At 53.9% G+C, this 18536-nt stretch overlaps 1 protein-coding gene across 7 annotated transcripts in view; it reads right to left on the bottom strand.

The window, feature by feature from the left end:
* Positions 1-18536, bottom strand: part of ADAMTS14 (ADAM metallopeptidase with thrombospondin type 1 motif 14) — an 83104-nt gene that overhangs the window by 35803 nt on the left and 28765 nt on the right. For all 7 annotated transcript variants that reach the window (XR_006886846.1, XR_006886847.1, XM_046649387.1 and 4 more), the window contains exon 4: positions 14988-15178. Coding sequence is in view for 5 of the 7 variants with exons in the window: in XM_046649387.1 (XP_046505343.1) it covers positions 14988-15178 (191 nt within the window). In the remaining 2 variants the exon portion in view is untranslated. The remainder of the gene's footprint in view (positions 1-14987; positions 15179-18536) is intronic.

Here is an 18536-nt window from a genome sequence, read left to right on the forward strand (position 1 = left end):
GGAACGGATGAGTAGTTTTGAGGCTGTGATACAAGCAGGGTTCGGCAATGAGAGACAGTCTGATCTTTTCTTATTCTGAACAAGGATAATGAAGTAGCTCTTTACTCCCTTATTCTCCCATTTAAAACAAGTGGGGCTGGCCCTACCATTCCAAGTCCCCCAGTCCAGTCCATCTCTGGGGCCCTGGCACAGTCATCTGCACACACCCCTGTCACCCCCAGCCCTTGAATAGGGACCTCAGTGGCTCTGATTCAGCCGGAGCTGCCCAGAGTCTTTGCCCAGGCCAAAGAGGTGGCTGGCCAGGGCTGCCATGTCCAGCCAGAACTGCAGAGGCCGCCTGGCACATGAGTCCCATCCACAGCCTGAGCCGGTGCTGGAGCCCCAGCCAGGAGTGCAGCGCCCTGGGAGGCCAAGGACCCCAGCCCCGTGGAACACACAGGCAGCTCGCTGATAGGCTCCAGGCCAGCTGTGCACCAGGGCCTGGCTCTGTCAGCTCTGCCCTCCACGCTCCCTCTCAAATGCCAGAGGTGAGGCCGCGAACCAGTTCAGAGGAGGCCAGGAGTTGCTTCTCACGGTGGTGGGCACAAGCATGGCAGCGGCAAGACACATCCACAGGGCGGAAAAGAACAGTGTGTCTAGTCTCCTTGCTTCCTCACCTCAGACAATTTCCATGTCATTTGCAAAGAGCCCCCCACCCCAGGTTAGGGTTCGGCATGACACATTGGCCTGGGATGCCACTGGATGCGCACCAGAAAAAGAAGGAAAATTCAGGACTTTCTCTGGCCCCAGGGAGACAAAACAGCAGAAGGGAGAGGATGCTAGAGCGCACCAGAGCTGGGGGAATGAGCTGCTGGTCACCAAACACAACCATGTGCCAGGCCCTGTGCTGAGCACTGTGCAGACAACCTCACAGCAGCCGCATGGAGAGAGGAACTATTCCCTTTTCATAAGCGAGAAATCCAGGGCTCAGAGAGGTTAACTTGCCCAAGGCGACTCAGCTGGGAAGTGGGAGGGCCAAGATTTGAACTCAGATCTCTGTGAATCTTAGCCACTAAATGCAGCTGCTCTCCAGAACCAGCTTCTGTGGCAGGCTGGCGGGGGTGGGCTTTCTCTGGCCTGGGAGAGAAGAGGAGGAAAGTTTACAACTCAGAGGAGGAAGGCAAGCCTTCAGGCGCCCTGCTCACCTGGGTCCAGCCAACGTGGCATGAGCAGGTAATAGAGAGAAACTGAGCTCGGGAGCCTGCGGTTTGCAAGGCAGCCCTGACTGTGGACTTCTCTCCATCTGCACACTTGTCCTCACTTCAGAAAATGCCGCCCCCTTGGTTGGCTAGGGAGAGGGAAAGAGGCCTTGCCCTCCAATAGTGCAGTCTTTCTGAGAAGATACGAGCCACGCTGGGAGGTAATTAGATGAGGAGGTTAAAGGAGGTGAGATCCGGACAGACGGGAGGAGCCGGCAGAGGCAAGGCTTATGCTTGTGGGCACTGAACTGGGGGCAGGCTAGGGAGGGCCGGGGGCAGCTTCTAAGTCAGGGATGGAAGGAGAGAGATGCCCAGGGGCCAGGAAGCAATGGGCAAGGAGGCACCTCGGGGGGAAGGCGCAGGAAGAGAGCCTGGCGCTCCTGAAGCCTCGACCACATTCCCTGGGCTTTCTGACCTGCTTCCAAACAGTCCCTCGTGGGTGCACCTCAACTTCTGAAGCACAAAAAGGCTTTCTTGGGAGCAAACGCAGGGTGGAGGTGGGTTTCCACATCCAGTAAACAGCGAAACAACCAGCAAGAGAGTCAGCGCAAGAACCCTTGCCTTGTTCTCCTGTAACCCTGCATGACCACGCCTCCCGGGGCCCTTGTGGTCAAGCCCACAGAGCCAGAAGAGGGGAAGGAGGTCTATCGGGGTGGGAGCTCTGAATGTGTTTTCCTGCCCAAAGGGAGGGTCAGACTCCGGGCACCTAGGGCAGGAATGCCCGGGCTTTAGTCTGCGGCTTGATGGGGAGAGCTAGGTCCCCAGGGAGCCCATGGGAGGGCAGCTGGCAGCCCTCCCTTCTGGACCAAGCCGAGATGGGCTTCTCCTTGGCAGGGCAGGGGTAGGGGGGCCCAGCAGAGAAGGTCCCGGCCAACCCCAAGCCCTCACTCCTAGGGAACACAGCTCCTGAGGAGCGATGGAGCAGAAGGTCCCCCTACTGCTGGCAGCCAGGTTCAGGCAGGTCTCAAACATGGAGGGCTGTGCTGAGAAGGTAAGACCCTGGGGTCTTCAGCCACCCTGTACTCAGACAGGAGACAGGCCCTAGCTGCAACCTAAGGGCTGCCGGCGCCCCCAGCTCCCTGCACCACTTCTCTGGACCCTCCCAGCACCTGCTGGAAGGAAGTGCCACCCTTCTCTTCTTTTTTATTAACGCGTTTTAAGTTTAGAATAGCTTCAGGTTTACAGAAAAGCTGCAAGGACAATACAGAGAGTTCCCGCCTGCACGGCACCCAGTGTCCCGCATTATTAGCATCTGTCATTACTGTGGCACATTTTGTCACAACTAGTAAACCAATATCAGCACGTTATTATTAGCTAAAGCCCATATCTTATTCAGGTTTCCCCCAATGTCCTCTTTTTCGCTCTGGGATCCCATCCAGGACACCACATTCCACTCAGTCATCATTCCTCCTTAGGCTGCTCCAGACGCTTTCTCCTCTCTGACATTTCTCGGACCTTCCTGGTTTCTGATGACCTAAAAGGTTTCGAGGAGTCCTGGTTAGGTATTTTGCAGACTGTCCTTCAATTTGGGTAGGCCTGAGGCTTCTCTCATGGTTAGACAGGGGTTATGGGGTTTGGGGAGGAAGATCACAGAGGTAAAGTGCCATCCTCCCCACATCACATCAAGAGTGCACGCTACCAACACAGCGCATCACTGACCAACACGCTGCTTCACTGACCAACACGGCACATCACTGACCAACATGGAGCATCACTGACTGACATGGTGCATCACTGACCGACACGGCTCATCACGGACTGACACGGTGCATCACTGATGACACTGACCTTGACCACCTACTGAGAGAGCATTTGCCGGGTTTCTCCACCGGGAAGTGACTCACCTTTGCCCCCTTCCATGCGGTGCTCTTTAGAAGAAAGTCTCTATGCAAAGTGGAGTTAAAATCCACTTCCTTGAGGCCAGAGTATATGCATCAATTATTTGGAATTCTTCTGCACAGAAGATTTGTTCCTTCTCCTCCATTTATCTTTTCATTTAATCACTTATTATCAGCATGAACTCATGGATATTTATTTTACATTCCAGCTATAATTCAATGCTGCATCATTTATTTGGTTGCTCAAGTTGTCCCAGCTATGGCCCTTGGGAGCACTTTCATTTGGCTCCCATGTCCCTTTAACATACCCTCATTGGTTTTGGTTCTGGGGTTCTGTGTTTTTTAAACACTTCCTTCCTTTCCGGCCCTACGAGATGCTCATCTTGTACATTCCCTGCCCCAGCTCTGGAGTCAGCCATCCTCCAAGGAGCTCCCAGGAGCACAGTGCATTATCCCCATTCTCATGGTGAGAAAGGCAGGCCCAGAGTGATGGAGGAGCGTGCCCAAGGACAGCAACCACAGTTGGTTCAAGCCCAGCCTCTGCTCAGGGGCCTTCCCTGGGCATCCACTGCCTCTGAACCTGGAGAGAATGGGGCCAGCCCTGCTTGAAGGCAGGGGAATGGCCACAATGACCTCTCCTGCCCTTTCTCAGTCCCAGGCCCTAAAACCAGCCCTTCTGTCTCCCCAGCCACGACCCTTTTAACAACAGGTCACATGGTGATTCTGCAGAACAGGCGCTCCACCGCCCAGGTACCAGAGACACACACCGCACTTCTAGAGTCTGAGACACTCTTCTTTTTCCCTGTTTACTATCACAGTGGACCAGGGGCAGTCACCGTGTGTGGTCACTGCCCGTACAAGCACGAATTTCTTGTTGTTCCTGGCGGCTTCACAGGACAACCGCAACCCCTCAACATTTCAGGTAATGACCCGTTTAGGGACTATCTGAGGAAGGAATGTGAGTCCCGGTTGTCTGAAAACCTGCATTGCCACCTTTCGGTAAGATCAAGAAGGCACCCACATTAAAGCTGCAGAAGGGGTGTCGTGTCCATAGCTTTGACGAAATCCCAGTGACAAGAGAAGAGCAATCCTGCAGGATCACTCGTGCTCTTGAAGGCACAGGCGACAAAACCACGTGGGAAAACACGGACTCTGATGGCTCTATGCTGAAAGTGACTTGGACAAGTGATGCTCTGAATGTGAAGAAGTCATGGGAAGACCTTACTTCCTCACACTGTCTTATTTATGTGTGTACAAGAGCAACATGACAAAAATCTAAGTCTAAATGAGGCTAAAAGAGCTCTTCTGATAAATACAAATAAAAATGCTAAGTGATAAGAAAACACAGAGTTTAATTGGTAGGTTTTGCTCTTCCTTCAGTACATAAAATAACGGAGCGTCTGGGGCCTTAGATTTGATGAAATATGGTAAGGACGTGCTCACACATATGTGTGAACTCATCTGTGTGTGCACATCTGATGTGGCATGGTACACGCAGGTGCATGTATCTACACACATATCTGTGTTACTTACGTGTGCGAACACATGTACCATATATGTGCGCATATGCACACATGTGTGGATGTGTGTCAGCAACATACTGCTGCCTGCAGCCTGGGATCCCTGCTTTCCCTGGGCCCTCAGGGGCTGACCCACGCAGTAGCCAGAGCTGGGCCCTGGTTTCCCCTGGGTTGGGACACAGACTTCACCAGGCTGTCACGCTCACTCATATGCCACACTGGCAGCCCTGCCTTCAAGGTCACCAGTGAGATCTTGGAGGCTGAGCCTGCTCTCTGGGAGGTGGGAGGAGGGTGCTGAATCTCCTGATTCCTTTCTCAGTTGCCACAGGCTCAGTTGCCACAGACTCGGCTGCTCCATCCCCTCCCTGCCAGTTCACGATCATGGCCCTGTATTTCAGAGGGCTGGTGTGGGCTACAGGTGGGCACGCTGCTGTCTAACCAGCACACCTCTCCAAGGTGGGGCTCTGGGACTCCCAGGGCCTGCAGGCTGGCCTGAGCGGTTCTCCCGGGACCCAGTTGCTCAGCCCACGTCATGCCCAGGCTGTGTGTGCAGGGTGGTTCCAGACTGCCCAGGAACAGAGCCCTTTCATGAGTCCACAACGCTCAGCATTTATCCTCCACGACCTATTTCCAAATTGCAGCAGGCTTTATGTCCCAGGGCAGCCTGCCTGTGTGTAAAGAGAGGCAGTGTGGAGGCCTGGGAAGACCGGAGCTCTGCTGCGCGATCTCACCCCCAAGGCCATCTCTCCTCATCAGACTATGGAGGCCTGAGGACGGAAGGTGAGGCAAACGTCAATCATCTGGAACCAGGCCTGGTACATAGTATGTGCTCAATCAACGGCATCTGTTAATTAGTTTAAAACTTCTACTTCTCACTTTGGGAGGCCATTAGACCACCCCAGAAACAGGATTTCTGGAATCTGACCTCCAGTTTGTCCAATATGTTGAGTGAGCCGGTAGATATGAACGCCCTTCGTGAACAGTAAAGCTGTCTTTACACGTGAGGGTACTCGTTATCAGTACATCTCCCCTGCCAGGAGTCCCAGCAGTGGTCCTTTTGTGGTGGGCGCTGTTCTCTGCCCAGTGGGAATGTAAACACCTGTGTGTGGCAGTAGGGGTTTGCAGCCCGGCCATGAGGGGTGCTTTGACATGGACGATTCTCTGTTGCGGGGCATCCTGTACATCGTGGGACGTTCAGCAGCATCCCTGGCCTCCTCCCACCAGACGCCAGCAGCCCCCAGCCCTCCAGTTGTGACAACCAAAAAATACCTCCAAACCTTCCCCGTGTCCCCTGGGGGGCAAAACCGCCCCCGGTTAAGACCCACTGCCTTAAAGTACACGAATGTTTGCATTTAGTTTTGGGGGCCTCTGAGTGCCCTAAAAGCAGTGGAAAGTTTCCTGAGGAGAGACAAGAAGAGAAAGGAGCAAAGAGAGGGAGGGGGAGGCTTCCCATCTTCACGACGAGCAGGCAGGACGAGCTGCTTTGGAAGCTCACACCCCTGGAAAGGAAAGGTCTGGCAAAGCAACACATCATCAGCAGGAGAGCAGCTTCTGTGGGGCTCCAAACCAGCCCTTAGCAGGAATGTTTAACATGTGTTTTGTGCCAACAGAATGCCACCCCCCCCCCCCGGCCAAGCTGCGGCCACCAAGGCTCTGGTCTGACAGTCACCCACACCCAAACCTCCCGGGTCTGGAAGGGGCACCAAGCTTTTCCAAGCAGGCCGTCTGAGCGACTTCAGTGTTCAGAAAGGGGCTCCGAGGTGGGTGGGAGCTGGTAGGACCTTCACAGAGGCACCAGCCAGGGTCTCTCCGGCAACCACGTCCAACACCTTGTAGTGTCAGCTGGGCGAGGTGGGGAGCAGGGTGGACAGAGAGCCCGCCACCCAGACAAGCGGGCTGCCAAGAGGGGTCCAGCTGCAGGCTGGTTGCGTGAGGATCAGTGAAAGGGCCTCTTTGTCCCTTCTTGCCCACCCTCTGCTCCGGCTCCAGGCCCTAAGAGGATCCCACATCCCCACGGCCAAGGGAGTCCTTGCCCCAGAGACTCAACCCCGAGGCAGGGAGAGTGTGCCTGGCTGGCAGGCCCGGCCATAGCCAGGAGCCAAGGGCAAGGGTGATGCAGGTGCAGCTCCAGGGTCCTGCCCCTGCCAGGGAGACCCGTGGCAGAGAGCGGTTCCTTCTGCAAAGGGGCAGCATTCTTCCCACCTCCCAGGCTGGGAGCCTGGGCACCTTCCTTCGCCCTCCTCCCCAAGCTGCCTGCCCCAAGTTCTGCCACAGCAGCAGTGGGGGAAAGCGCAGACTTTGAAATCAGACAGCTGTGGGTTCGAATCCCAGCTCTGCCACTTGTTAGCTGTGTAGATTCTGAGCAAGTCACTTAGCTTCTCAGAGGCGCAGAGGTCAAAGGATGTGGCTGCGTAAGGCGCAGCGAGGACTCCAGGAGGGCTTCTGTGAAGTGCTCAGCTCTGAGCCTGATGAGCGGCAGGGACTGGAGTGATACTGGGACGTTTGAGATATTCAGGTAGTTTGGAGAGTCCTCATTTCCTGGGTCTTTCCACTGCCCCATCACAGCCTCAGCTGGCCTCTGGTGTCCATCCTCGCCTCCCCAAATCTACCTTGGTGCCACCGACAGGCACTGTTCTTCACACATTTTCTCCACTCGAGAGCCCGGGCTACTGGCTGATGGAGATCCTGCCACAGGTGAACTCCGAGCGTTCTCTGCAGGCCTCCGTCACCTCCCTGAACACCCGGCTGCCTCCTCACGCTGCCTCCACAACCCTGCCTCGCCACCCTGCCCCGCTGCCACGCTCAGCCTGCGTGCTCCTCCCCTCGCCAAACCCCTCCCACCCACGGCTGGCTCAGCTCCAACCCCCTCCAGAAAGCCTTCCTCTCCCCCAGTCCACAGGGACGGCTGCCTCCTTCAGCACTGCCCTCAGAGATTCCCGAATTATTATGGGACTGAGGCTTGTTTTTGCAGTCAGACCAAAGCTTCTACAACAGGAGTCTGTCTGTCATACTAGGCACACACCAGGTGCCCACTAAATGCTGAAAACTGCCCAGCATGTTTCAAAGTCCTCAAATGGTTCCCGGGTCCTGAGATTTGAAGAAGCCTTAAGGAGAGTGACAGATGGGTAAACTGAGGCACAGAGAAAGACAAGTCCACCCAGGGCCCACCAGCACGTGAGGGAGGGGTGAGGAGGGAGTCCTTGCCCACCATCTGGAGCTGCATGAATATTTATAGCACATCCCCAGGTTAATAAAAAGAAAAATGAGAAGCAGGATGCCCCTGACTCATTCTCCCAGCTGTGGTGGGGAGCTCCAGAGACAAGGATCCGATCAGATCATTCTGAGCGCTCCACTAACAGCTCCGCCCTCTGCTCGCTGGCTTAGCACAATGAGACCATGCACCCTGGGAACCAGATCTCCTCTCTCCCCTCCTGCCAGGCCAGCCCTGGCCCCGGAAATCAGGATCAGAAGTGGTCACAGGCAGGCAGGCACTCTGAGGGAATAGCAAAGGGACACGCTTTTTACTGGCTTCATGAAATCCCTGGGGGAATTAGTGCTTCAAGTGTCCCAGGCAAATAAAAGTTCCCACACAATGCACAGGATGAGCTGCTGCTTCCCCGGGAGGGAGAGGCTGCCGGCTGCCCATCTGTTCACCTCCACGGGCCGGAACCATGGCGGGCTGGTCCTCTGCACCCTGGTTAGTCAGAACCCCTCACAGCCCTCTTTCCCTGGGGCAGCGGCAGGTCTGCCACAGCTCCTTAAGCGGGGCCATCTCAGTGCTATGAGCCCCTCTCCCCCGGGGGAACAGGCCGCCATGGGAAGCTCTGCCTCAGCTGCACGCCTCACATACCCCAGGCCCCTTCTGTTCCCACATCCACAAGGGCAAGCCAGCAATGAGCAAAAGACCCAGCCTCCAGCAGCCTTCCAGAACCTCCGAGAAGACATGTCCTCCCCTCCTCACCTCCTTTCTGGCAGGTGGTGAGGAGAAGGAAGGTGGAACCGAGACTGCAGAAACAGCAGTCCCCAAGGCAGGCCCGCATGGCACAGTCTTCAGTGAAGGTGCCGCAGAGCTCCCTGGCCAAGACTGTGAGTCAGAGGTCAAGAGAGGAGGAAGAGGTCATGGGCTTACCTTCCCCCAACAGTAAAGTTCCAAGGACATGGGGAAGGACAGCAGGGAAGGGGGCGACTGGACTCCACATCGTGAACCTCCAGAACTTACTTAGGAGAGCTTCCCACCCACTCCTCACCGCCATCCACATGGTCTCTACTAGCTCCAGATCTGAGGGATTAACAGACCCTTCTGAACGCATCACATTTCAGTCTGGGAGCGCCTTTGGAATACCAAATTTCAAAAGTACACTTTGTTCTACGGAAAAAATATCCCCTTGTATGACCCATTAAAAGACATCCTCCAGTTTCCAAGGGAAGCCCCAAATTCTGCCTGGGGAACAAGTTCTGCCGCCCCTCCTCATCACCTTCCTAACTTCGCTGCCTTCAACCCCACACCTCGGAGGCAGGTCTCATCTTTTCCATGGCCCCCAGGCCACTTGAGCTGATCCTCTCAGAACCCTGTCGTGGGGCTTGGACTAGACCAGTTACTGGGTCTAGTGGGGGCCTTGCCAAGGGCACACAGTGGCCAGGAAGCCACAACATGTGGGTTTCCACCCTAAGCAGGGACCTCAGGGACTGGCACAGGGACACACACGTATATGATCACTCATTTCCTGGGGTCGCTTCTCAGGTCCCACCCCTGGCCTGTGTGGGGACCCAGTCAGAACTGCAGAGTTGGTATAAAGATTATTTTAAGCTGAAGACATCTGGGATTCAACAGATGCAGAAGGCTTCTCAGAAATTCTCTTATCTGACAAAGAAGCAATTTCCGGGAAGCAAGCTACCATAAATCCCCTCCCCAGGGAACTTTCACAGCCATAAAAAGTGATGGAAAGACCACTTGCACCTACATAAACAAATATCATCATAAACTTTCTTATTTCCCCTTAGTTCTCCTAAAAACCCATTTGTCTTTCCTAAATAAACCTATTTGTCCTACCCCTAGAGCCCTTCTCCCTCCTTTCTTTCTCCTATTAAATTAGGTATATAAGCCCCAAATTCTAACCACCTCATTGAGTTACTCATCAGTATGTCCATGGATATGCACACTGAACCCGTAAGTAAATGTTTTTTTCTCTTGCTAATCTGTCTTTAATTAGTTTAAATCACAGATCCCCAGGAGCAGAGCCTAAGAGGGTAAAGGAAAGTTGTTTTTCTTCCCTGACACCTGGGTCACCAGCCATGGACAGCACCACCTGGCATGAGGCTACAGACACTGTATAGAGGCCGTGGGAAGAAGGTAAGCTCTGAAGTCGACAGAGCAGAGCTTGGATCCCAGCCCCACGGCTGACCAGACAGGAGACCAGCAGGTTGCAGAGCGCTCTGCACCCCAGTTTCTGTGTGGGGACATCAGCAATACTCAGACCTCTCACAGGGTTCCTGGGAGACTTGAGTAAATGAGGTCACCTTTATAAGGAGTCTGGCTCCCAGTGGTTGCTCAGAAACGGTTCCAATGACGTCACTTGCAGTCGTCTGTGGACACACGGCAGTGTGAGTGCTGGAGGGCAGGGACTGCATCTTCCCTTCCTTCCGAGCCTTCCACTGTGCAAGCTGTTCTTTCGTCTGCACGCCTCACTCCTGCTTTCCAGGAACAGACCCTGCTCCACCTCAACACACATGCCCAATGAGCTCCACCTGGGGGGCTGGAGCCGACCCTCCAGTCACAGCAACTAGCCCAGGACGGCCACGTGACCCACCCCAGGCCAATCCCCCCTGGGAGGGGGAAGGATCCCTGGCCTTTGGGTCCTGAGAGCAGGAGGTGTGGGAATCTGGGGTTGCCAGTGGCCCTGTTTCCCGTCATGGGGAGAAAGCCTGGTTCCTATTGGAATGTGTCTCAAAGCACAGACAAGCAGCGGGAAAGAGTGTCCTAATGGCCCTGAGGCCCTAGTCCCTGTGCTTCCTGGAGCTGCCCTGTCCTGCAGCTTCCTTCCAACAGATCCCTTCCTTGGCTTAAGCTAGTGTGAGTTGGGTCTCTGTCACTTGCAACCACAGAGCCCTGACTAACACCTACCCCCATCCTGCCTAATGCCTAGCACCAAGGAGGGCCCACTGAGGCAGCACAGCACCTGGCTCTGAACAAATGAATGAATGACAGCCAAGACTGTGGGTAAGGCCAGCGGGGAAGCAGGGCTCCAGAAAGTCTGTTCCACCCTTCCAGAACCTGCTGACCTACTCAGTCCAACCATGAGACATTTAAGGAGAAGCAAAGAAACAGAATCTCAATGGAGGTGCACAAACAGGGGTTTCTCTAAAAGATGCAAGAAGGAATGGAGCAGAAGGCTGAAGAAAGAGAGCTCCGTGGTCTTCCCCAGACAACCCACCCTCAACCACTCCCGACCGCAGGCCTTCCCTCCATACCCCACGCCCCAGCCAGAATCCAGAAAGGGAAAGGCAGTGGCCAGGGCAGTGCTGGGGAGGAGAGGGTTGGGGGAAGGTCCCACAGCCAGAATCCGGGGTGGGTCCTAAGCAGGGCTGCCAGTCCTCTAGCTCCAGGGGCGAGCTTACAGCCGGTAAGTCAGATGGGCCACGAGACTCCCAGCCATCCAGGGAAAGTGCTCTCTACCTGGGACCTGGTCTAGGCCTCAAACTCAGAGAATAAAAATTGGTACTTCAATGGAGACTAAGCACTGTCCACAGCACACCTTTCAGTCCTACCTGAATCTGATGTGGCAGAAGCTACTTTACAACCAGAGCAAGACAGACAACTGACAGCAATGCACAACTCTCGTCTATCGACACGCAAATTCTATCTTCCCTTCCACCCCGTGAAAAAGCCAGTTTTGTCTCTATCTGCACATTCACTTCAAAATTCCTGATCTATAAAGGTTTCTGTTCTTTGGGCTCTCTTTTGAATAGGTTATGACATCTGCCTGGTTCCCTCATTGATTAGTGAGTAAAGCAAAAGCTTTAAACACACACCCATTTTCATTTCTGTACAAGAGTCATGATTTTACCTTTTTCTGAAAATTATCTTTTAGCAAACTGAAGGACTCTGGGGCTATGAATAGGGCCCAGCTCACAATCCTGGGCTCTTCAGCCCCTATTTTGGACCCAGGTTCCCAGCTCCCAAGGGCTTCCTAAGGCCTCCCCTTCGCCTACCCACTTCAGCTCCTCCTCCTGTTCTCCACCTGCTGGCTCCGGCGGCCGACCTGGCTCTCCCACCAATGGGATTGGTCCTCAGCTGTGGGGTCTTAGGTCGGGCCAGTGATTTATAGAGTATAGGTGGCTGTGTTCATATTCATAGTCATCCTCCCTTCCTCCCTCTCTCTTTCTCCAACAGCCCACACAGCAGCCTTTGCTCTTTGAGTTCCAAACCACAGGCTACTTCAGGGATAGAATTAGTATCCAAACAAAGGGTGGCAAGGGGCAGACTTTCTGGCAGCCCCTCCCCTCGCTGGGGCTCCTGTAACTGGAGCTGATTTCTAGCCTTGCTCTTTCCTTAAGGCTGGTGTTGGACAGAAACCTGCTGCCTTCCCCTTTTCCCTTCTGGGCAGATGCTGGCTCCCTGCTCCTCCCATAGACACCACCAGCTCCATATTTACTCATCACCTACCAGGTGCTGGGCTCTGTGCTGTGTGCTGTTGGGGTTCAAGCCCAAGACAAAGTCCTCACCCTCAAGGACCTCACGCTCAGAGACTTAGACAAAGAACCTCTATAGGCACACACAAAGACAAACGATACGGCTACAAGAAGGGCGGAACACATTATTTGAGTACTCACTATGTGCCAGGCTTGTGCTAAATACTTTACACATATTTAACCTTCACAACAAACCCAAGAGCAGATGCTATTATGAAATTATGAAAATACGGAGGCTTTCAGAGTTAAACATTGTAGCAGACACAGTCGGGGTGTCTGTCCAGCTCAGAACAACTTCTCCAGTGGCCATGCCTGTGTCCAGTCCCTCTCCTACTTTGGGAAACTCTATGTCCTTCTCCAACACACAGTGATTGGTCCAAAGGGTGGTCATGTGACCTAGAGTTAGACCAATCAGAGTCCTGTTCCCGGAACTTTGCCTGGGAACTGGAGGGAAAACTTCTCTTGTCTCTGGCCATGGAGCTCTGAGGGTAGGAGTCGGCCTCACGTTGCTAAAGGCCAAGAATCTGTCCTGCAGAGAAGCTGGTCAGAGAGAAGCGGGATGTCACAGAGAAAGTAAGGAACCTAAAGACAGAGTCCACGTAAGCCTCCAGTACCAATTACATTTACAACCACCTCCATCCTGTTCCTCTCACAAGCTGGCTCATAAGCCAATAAATTACCCTGTCTTTCTTAATCTAATTTGAGTTGGTTTCCCATCATTTGCAACCTACAGAGTCCTAAGCAATGCAGGTCCTTTGCCTGAGCTGCATGCTGTCTTAGCAGCCACCTCATTTGCTGTGTGGCTGGATTTTGGACCCCAGACGGCACGGCAGCATCAGGCTATTTCATTATCCTACAAGTATTTCCAGGCAGATTGGCATGACTGTGAGGTTGATGCTTCTGTTCATTGACTGTTCGGTTTCCAGAAACGTGTTACTACTCACCTCATGGAAGTCATATCATGATTCTCACCAACCACTTACTGAGAGATTATGCTATGTGAGGTACCAGGCTACACACTGTGTGTCTCATTTAACTCTCCCCTAAACTATGCACAGTGAGTATTGTTAATGCTGTTTTAAAAGTGGAGAAAGGGACACTTAAGAAGGTTAGTAACCTGGCTCCAAGGTCAAAAAGATAGGAAGGGGCCGCCAGACTGTGTGGTTTCAAAGCCCACGCTCCTGTCCAGTCCACTAGTGTTCCTCTCTGTGCAGTACTGTGGTCGGCTGCAGGTCAATCACAGGCTTCAAGAACTGCCAGGGTAGATTGAGCGCAAGGTGATGCTATCCCAGCCTGCCCACCTGCAGTCGTTTGGTCTGCATGAGAACGCAGCTACCTTACAGGTCAGAGGAACCTTAAGCCAGTGGAGGCCCATGCAGCAGGTGGACCCTTGGCCTTCTAAAGAGGCCCCACTCGAATTCTTCGGGACCCACCACGTGTAGGCATCACCCTTCTCAGCTCTTACGTCTGGATGAACGTCTATGATGAGCTGTCAAGCTGGGTCACCTGCAGGGACTCAGGACCCTGTCCTGTTATCCCCTGTTGATGTGGCATTTGCCTGCCCACACTGCTCGCCTCCTCCTGCTGGACTCCACACAGCCCCAGCAAGCTGAGCTGGGCCTGACCCCAACATGTCACCCCTCTACCCAGCTTCATAGGGGAGGGCCCGGGGTTCTGCCCACCCTCCCTAGCATCTGGCTGTGGCCTGCATGACTGCCACCATAGGTCCCTCTTGCACCTCGACTTGTCTTCATCCTCCCAGAGCCATAGCTGCAGGCCCCTCTGACAAAAGCCTCTTGCCAGAAGAGAAACAGCACAGGGCCCACCTCCAACACTTTCCCCCTCCTTCCTTTCTGGTCTGTGCCTCTTTAGCTCCGAGGCGCCCACTTCTAACCCACAGGCCAAATGTGGTGTGTAGATACATTTTGTTCAGCATTCACTGTGGTTTTTTATTTTAACATTTAAAAATTGACAGCTTCACTTAGACATCTAGATTTAAATTTTCCATAATATCAAGTTTTTTTTTAAAAAAATCTGCATTTCTGACCTTTCTAGAAGAACTGGCCATATGTGACAAGAGCCCTGCATCTCTGCATGAGAGTCGCCAGCAGCAGCTGAGTGAGTACCAGGCACTCACTTGGGACAGAAGTGGGCTCAGCGTCACCAGTCTCAAAGTCTGCCCGTGACTCTCTTTTTCCCTGCCTGTCTGGTCTCTGTGAAGACACAAGGCCCACAGTGGGGACCTGGGATCCCCTCTAGCAGATTGATAGCTCATTGGCCAGTCTCTCCAGCCTGGGATTGGACATTTTCTCCAGATGATGGGTCTCAGGGAAGCCCCTTCAACTCTAAGGCAAGCGAGCACCCCCGAGACACGCCTGCCCCAGGCTCTGAACGTGTCCAAGCCCAGAACCCACTGTCAGCGGGCCCCAGCTCGCCAGGGGCTGGCACTGATGGCCTGTGACCACCTCAAGACAGGTATGCACCACTGTGGTCAGGCTGCGGCCTGGGGTGGGCATCAGGCTAGCTCAGGCCTGTTTCACCACAGAACCCGCTGTCCAGCTGGGCTAAGGAACAAGCAGTGACTTCCCCAAGGCCACGCAGAAAACACCAGGCCCGAGAGAAACCACCCATTCAGACCAATACCGGAGGCTCCCGCTCCACCCCCTGCCCAGCCCTAAGCCCCAGGACTCGGAGACACTCACGATGTTCATGAGGGTGAGGACGTAGTTCTGCACGTGCTCCTTGCCATGGAAGCGCACCACTGAGTCGTCCACCGCCAGCAGTACTTCGATGCTGTAGCTGCCCGTCTTGGCATGTCGCCGCTTCCGATCCCCGTCACCCAGCTGGTCCCCCACCAGGCCCAGCAGGTTGGGAAGGCTGCCCAGGCCAAAGGCTGAAACCAGGATGGGAAGAGATGGAGGTCAGACCCACGTGAGGGGCTGGCCCCCTCATGCCGCCCGCCAACACACCTCTGCCCCCTGTCGCATGTGCCCCCTCTCCTGCCTCTGTAAGCCAACGGAGCACGAGGGTTTGTTCCATACCAGATAGTTCGTGGGCACAAACCGTTTTCCTGGCACGAGGGAATGGCTACGTCTTTGAGGCAATGAGGAGCAGAGAAGTGATAAGTGGCCTGGGTTCCACTTCCCACTTGGTCCTGTCCCACAGTGTGTCCTAGCCCAAGCCCCTTCGCTTCTCCAGGCCTCCATCTCCCCTCCTGTGACATGGTGATGAATAATCCTGGATCTCTTGCCCCACAGGCCTGCTGTAAAAATCATAGGCGGCAGTGAGTGGAAATGTAACCACAGGCCCTCTAGGACTAGTTCAACTGTCCCCATCTTATCAACAGAGTAATTAGGAACTGAGAAACGACCCCTTGTCTAGTTCCAGCCAGTTGAGACCACCAACCTCTCAAGTAGGCCTGCGTAAATGCCCATAAATGAACCCTTTTGACATCAAAGGGCTGAAAATTCCACCCTCAGATCATGGTAACGCTGCCATTTTGTGAGCACGCATCCTATGAAGAGGCAGGCAGCTTGACTACACTTGCACAGATCATCAATGACCTCACTTCTCCTTACCTCTAATCATCCATCTCCACGTTTCAGACCGCCCTGCTCGACATCCCATAAACTGCCCCAAGCCCTGGCTCAGGGAGACAGATCCGAGAGCACACGCCCTGTCTCCTTATAGCTGGATCTCACAAAATAAAGCTGATTTCTCTTCCCCTAAGCTGATGCCATAAAATTGGCTTTTTTTTTTTATGTGCATTGGGCAAGAGAACCCCAGTTGTGTGCAGTAACAGATCAATGAGCACCTTGCAGAGACCCAAGTTCTGCCTCCAAGCCTCTGCCAACAGGGGTACTGCAGGAGCGAAATCTGAGGACAGGGCAACGGGCAAGCACGGGACGCTGTGCTTCTGTTCCTTTTGATTTCCCTTCCGTTAGCGGCCCTCTAGTACAAACAAGGAAAGCACTAGAGTTAAGGGTTGGAAAACTGTGTGGCCACTGGCCTATTGGAGACACCAGAGAAGGGCGGCCGGCCCTCCAAGTGCACGGCCAGGCGAGCAGGGCTCAGGCCGGTGTCACCACTGCTCACCCCTGGGGCCACTGCCTCTCTCTCTGCAGGTCACACTGCACAGAGCTCTGGCAGTGAGCCCAGCGGGGAGTGCAGCTGCCCAGAGACAAATTCCTGGGAGGGAGGAGGGAGAACTCCAGGAGGCAAGGGCTCCCTCCAGGGAGCGTGGAGAAGAAATGACAGTCACTCCCAACGTGGGAGCAGTGCCCGAAGGGTTACACACCGCGAGTGAAATGTGGGACTTGACCCCTCACAGCTCCACCTGCAACGCCTGTCAAAGAGAGGCTCAGAGAGGTTACCTGACTCATCCCAGGTCACACAGCAAGTTAAAGGCAAAAGCCCAGAATGTGAACCCGAGTCTCTCACTCTCCCATTATCACACCCTATTAGGGCCCACCCAGAGTTCTCTGTCAGCAAAAACAGTGAGGAGATTGGGGAGGGCCTGCCGAGGTCAGCCACAGACCCCGGAGGTGTCCCAACTACACCCTCTTCTATGTGTCTCTCATCCTTCAGGCCACACATAGGTAACCCTCAAAGTGGGAGTTGGGGGCAGCAGGCTGCTGGCAGGCTTTCAGTGAGCCCACCCAGGAAGCCCCAAGAGAATGTAAACCAGGGCAGCTGCTTTGAAAAACAGTCTGGCAATTCCCCCCAAATTAAACATAGTGTTACCATAGGACCCAGCAATTCCACTCCTAGCTATATACTCGAAAGAACTGAAAACATATGTTCACACAAAAACTTGTACATGAATGTTCATAGCAGCACTATTCATAATAGCCAAAAAGGGAAGCAACCCAAATATCCATCAAGAGATGAACAGATAAACAACATGTGGTATCCCCACACGATGGGACATTCCCCTGCTGTGCAAAGGAGTGAAGTCCTGGGACGTGCCACAGCATGGATGAACCTGAGATGCTGAGTGAAAGAAGCCAGTCACAATAGGCCGCATGTTGTGCGATTCCATCCATACCTGATGTCCAGAACAGACAGTCCACAGAGATAGAAGGCAGCCCAGTGGTTGCCAGGGCCGTGGGGAGGGAAACGGGAGTGACTGCTGATTGACGGGTATAGGGTTTTATGGGAGTGATGGAAATGTTATGGAATTCAGTAGTGGTGATAGATGCACAACATTGTGAATACGGTTAAAAAAAAAAACCCTAAAACACTGAATTGTATGCCTTAAAATGGTTAAAATGGTGGATTTTATCTCAATTTTTTTAAAAAAGCAGCAGCAGCAGCAGCCCTAAGGCCCAGCCGGCTGGCTGTCCCTCAAGGGATGAGCTGCCCTAGTGTCTGGCAGCCCCGGCCCTTGGCCAAGGAGCTGGAACTCCGCCCACAGGTGCACACGGCCTGCTGGCCTCCAGTTCCCTCCTCAGGGGGGACTTGGGGTGGAAAGGGGGTGACAGAGAGCAGGACCACAGGCTGAGGAAGGAAAGGGCAGTGTTGGGAGCATGGGAGCGTCCAGGGCACAGCCTCCAAGGCCAAGGCAGGGTCCACAGGGGAGTCTCTGAGGGGCTGGGGCAAGGGCCAGCTCACACCTGGAGGTCTAGCCGAGGGAATTTCTACCTCCAGATGCTAAACAGTCTAGACTTCTCACAGAGCCCTTGAGGACAGACCTGCTTAACTCTTTTTGGGGGCCCATCAAGGATGTGTGTAAGTATGAGTGTGTGTTTGCATGAGTGTGAGGAGATGTCAGTGGGTAGGGGGTGTAGGTGAGTGGGCAAGCATGTGTGAGGTGACTGTGTGTGGGTGTGTGAGTGGGTACAAGTGTGGCGGGGGGTATAAGTAGGTATGAGTGTGTAAATGAGTGTGGCTGTGTGTGAGGTGTGTGACTGTGCGTGGATGAGGTGTATGTGGGGTGTAGTGTATGTGACTGAGTGTGAGCATGAATGTGTGAGGTGTATGACTGTGCGGGGGGGTGAGTATTAATGTGTGAGGGGTGTGACCGTTGGTGTGCAAGTGGGTATTGTGCTATTGTGTGTGAATGAGTGCAAGTGTGTGTGAGTTGTGTGGCTACGGGGGGTGTGAGTGGGTATTAGTGTGTGTGAACATGTGAGACGTATGACTGTCTAGGGGTGTGAGTGTGGGGTGTGTGTATTGCATGTGAGTGGGTGAGTGTGTGTGAGAGAGTGTGTGTGTGAGGTGAGTGGGTATTAATATGTGTGACTGAGTGT

The sequence above is a fragment of the Equus quagga genome, chromosome 2, assembly GCF_021613505.1.
Source record: "Equus quagga isolate Etosha38 chromosome 2, UCLA_HA_Equagga_1.0, whole genome shotgun sequence".
In the NCBI taxonomy this organism is placed as follows: Eukaryota; Metazoa; Chordata; class Mammalia; order Perissodactyla; family Equidae; genus Equus; species Equus quagga.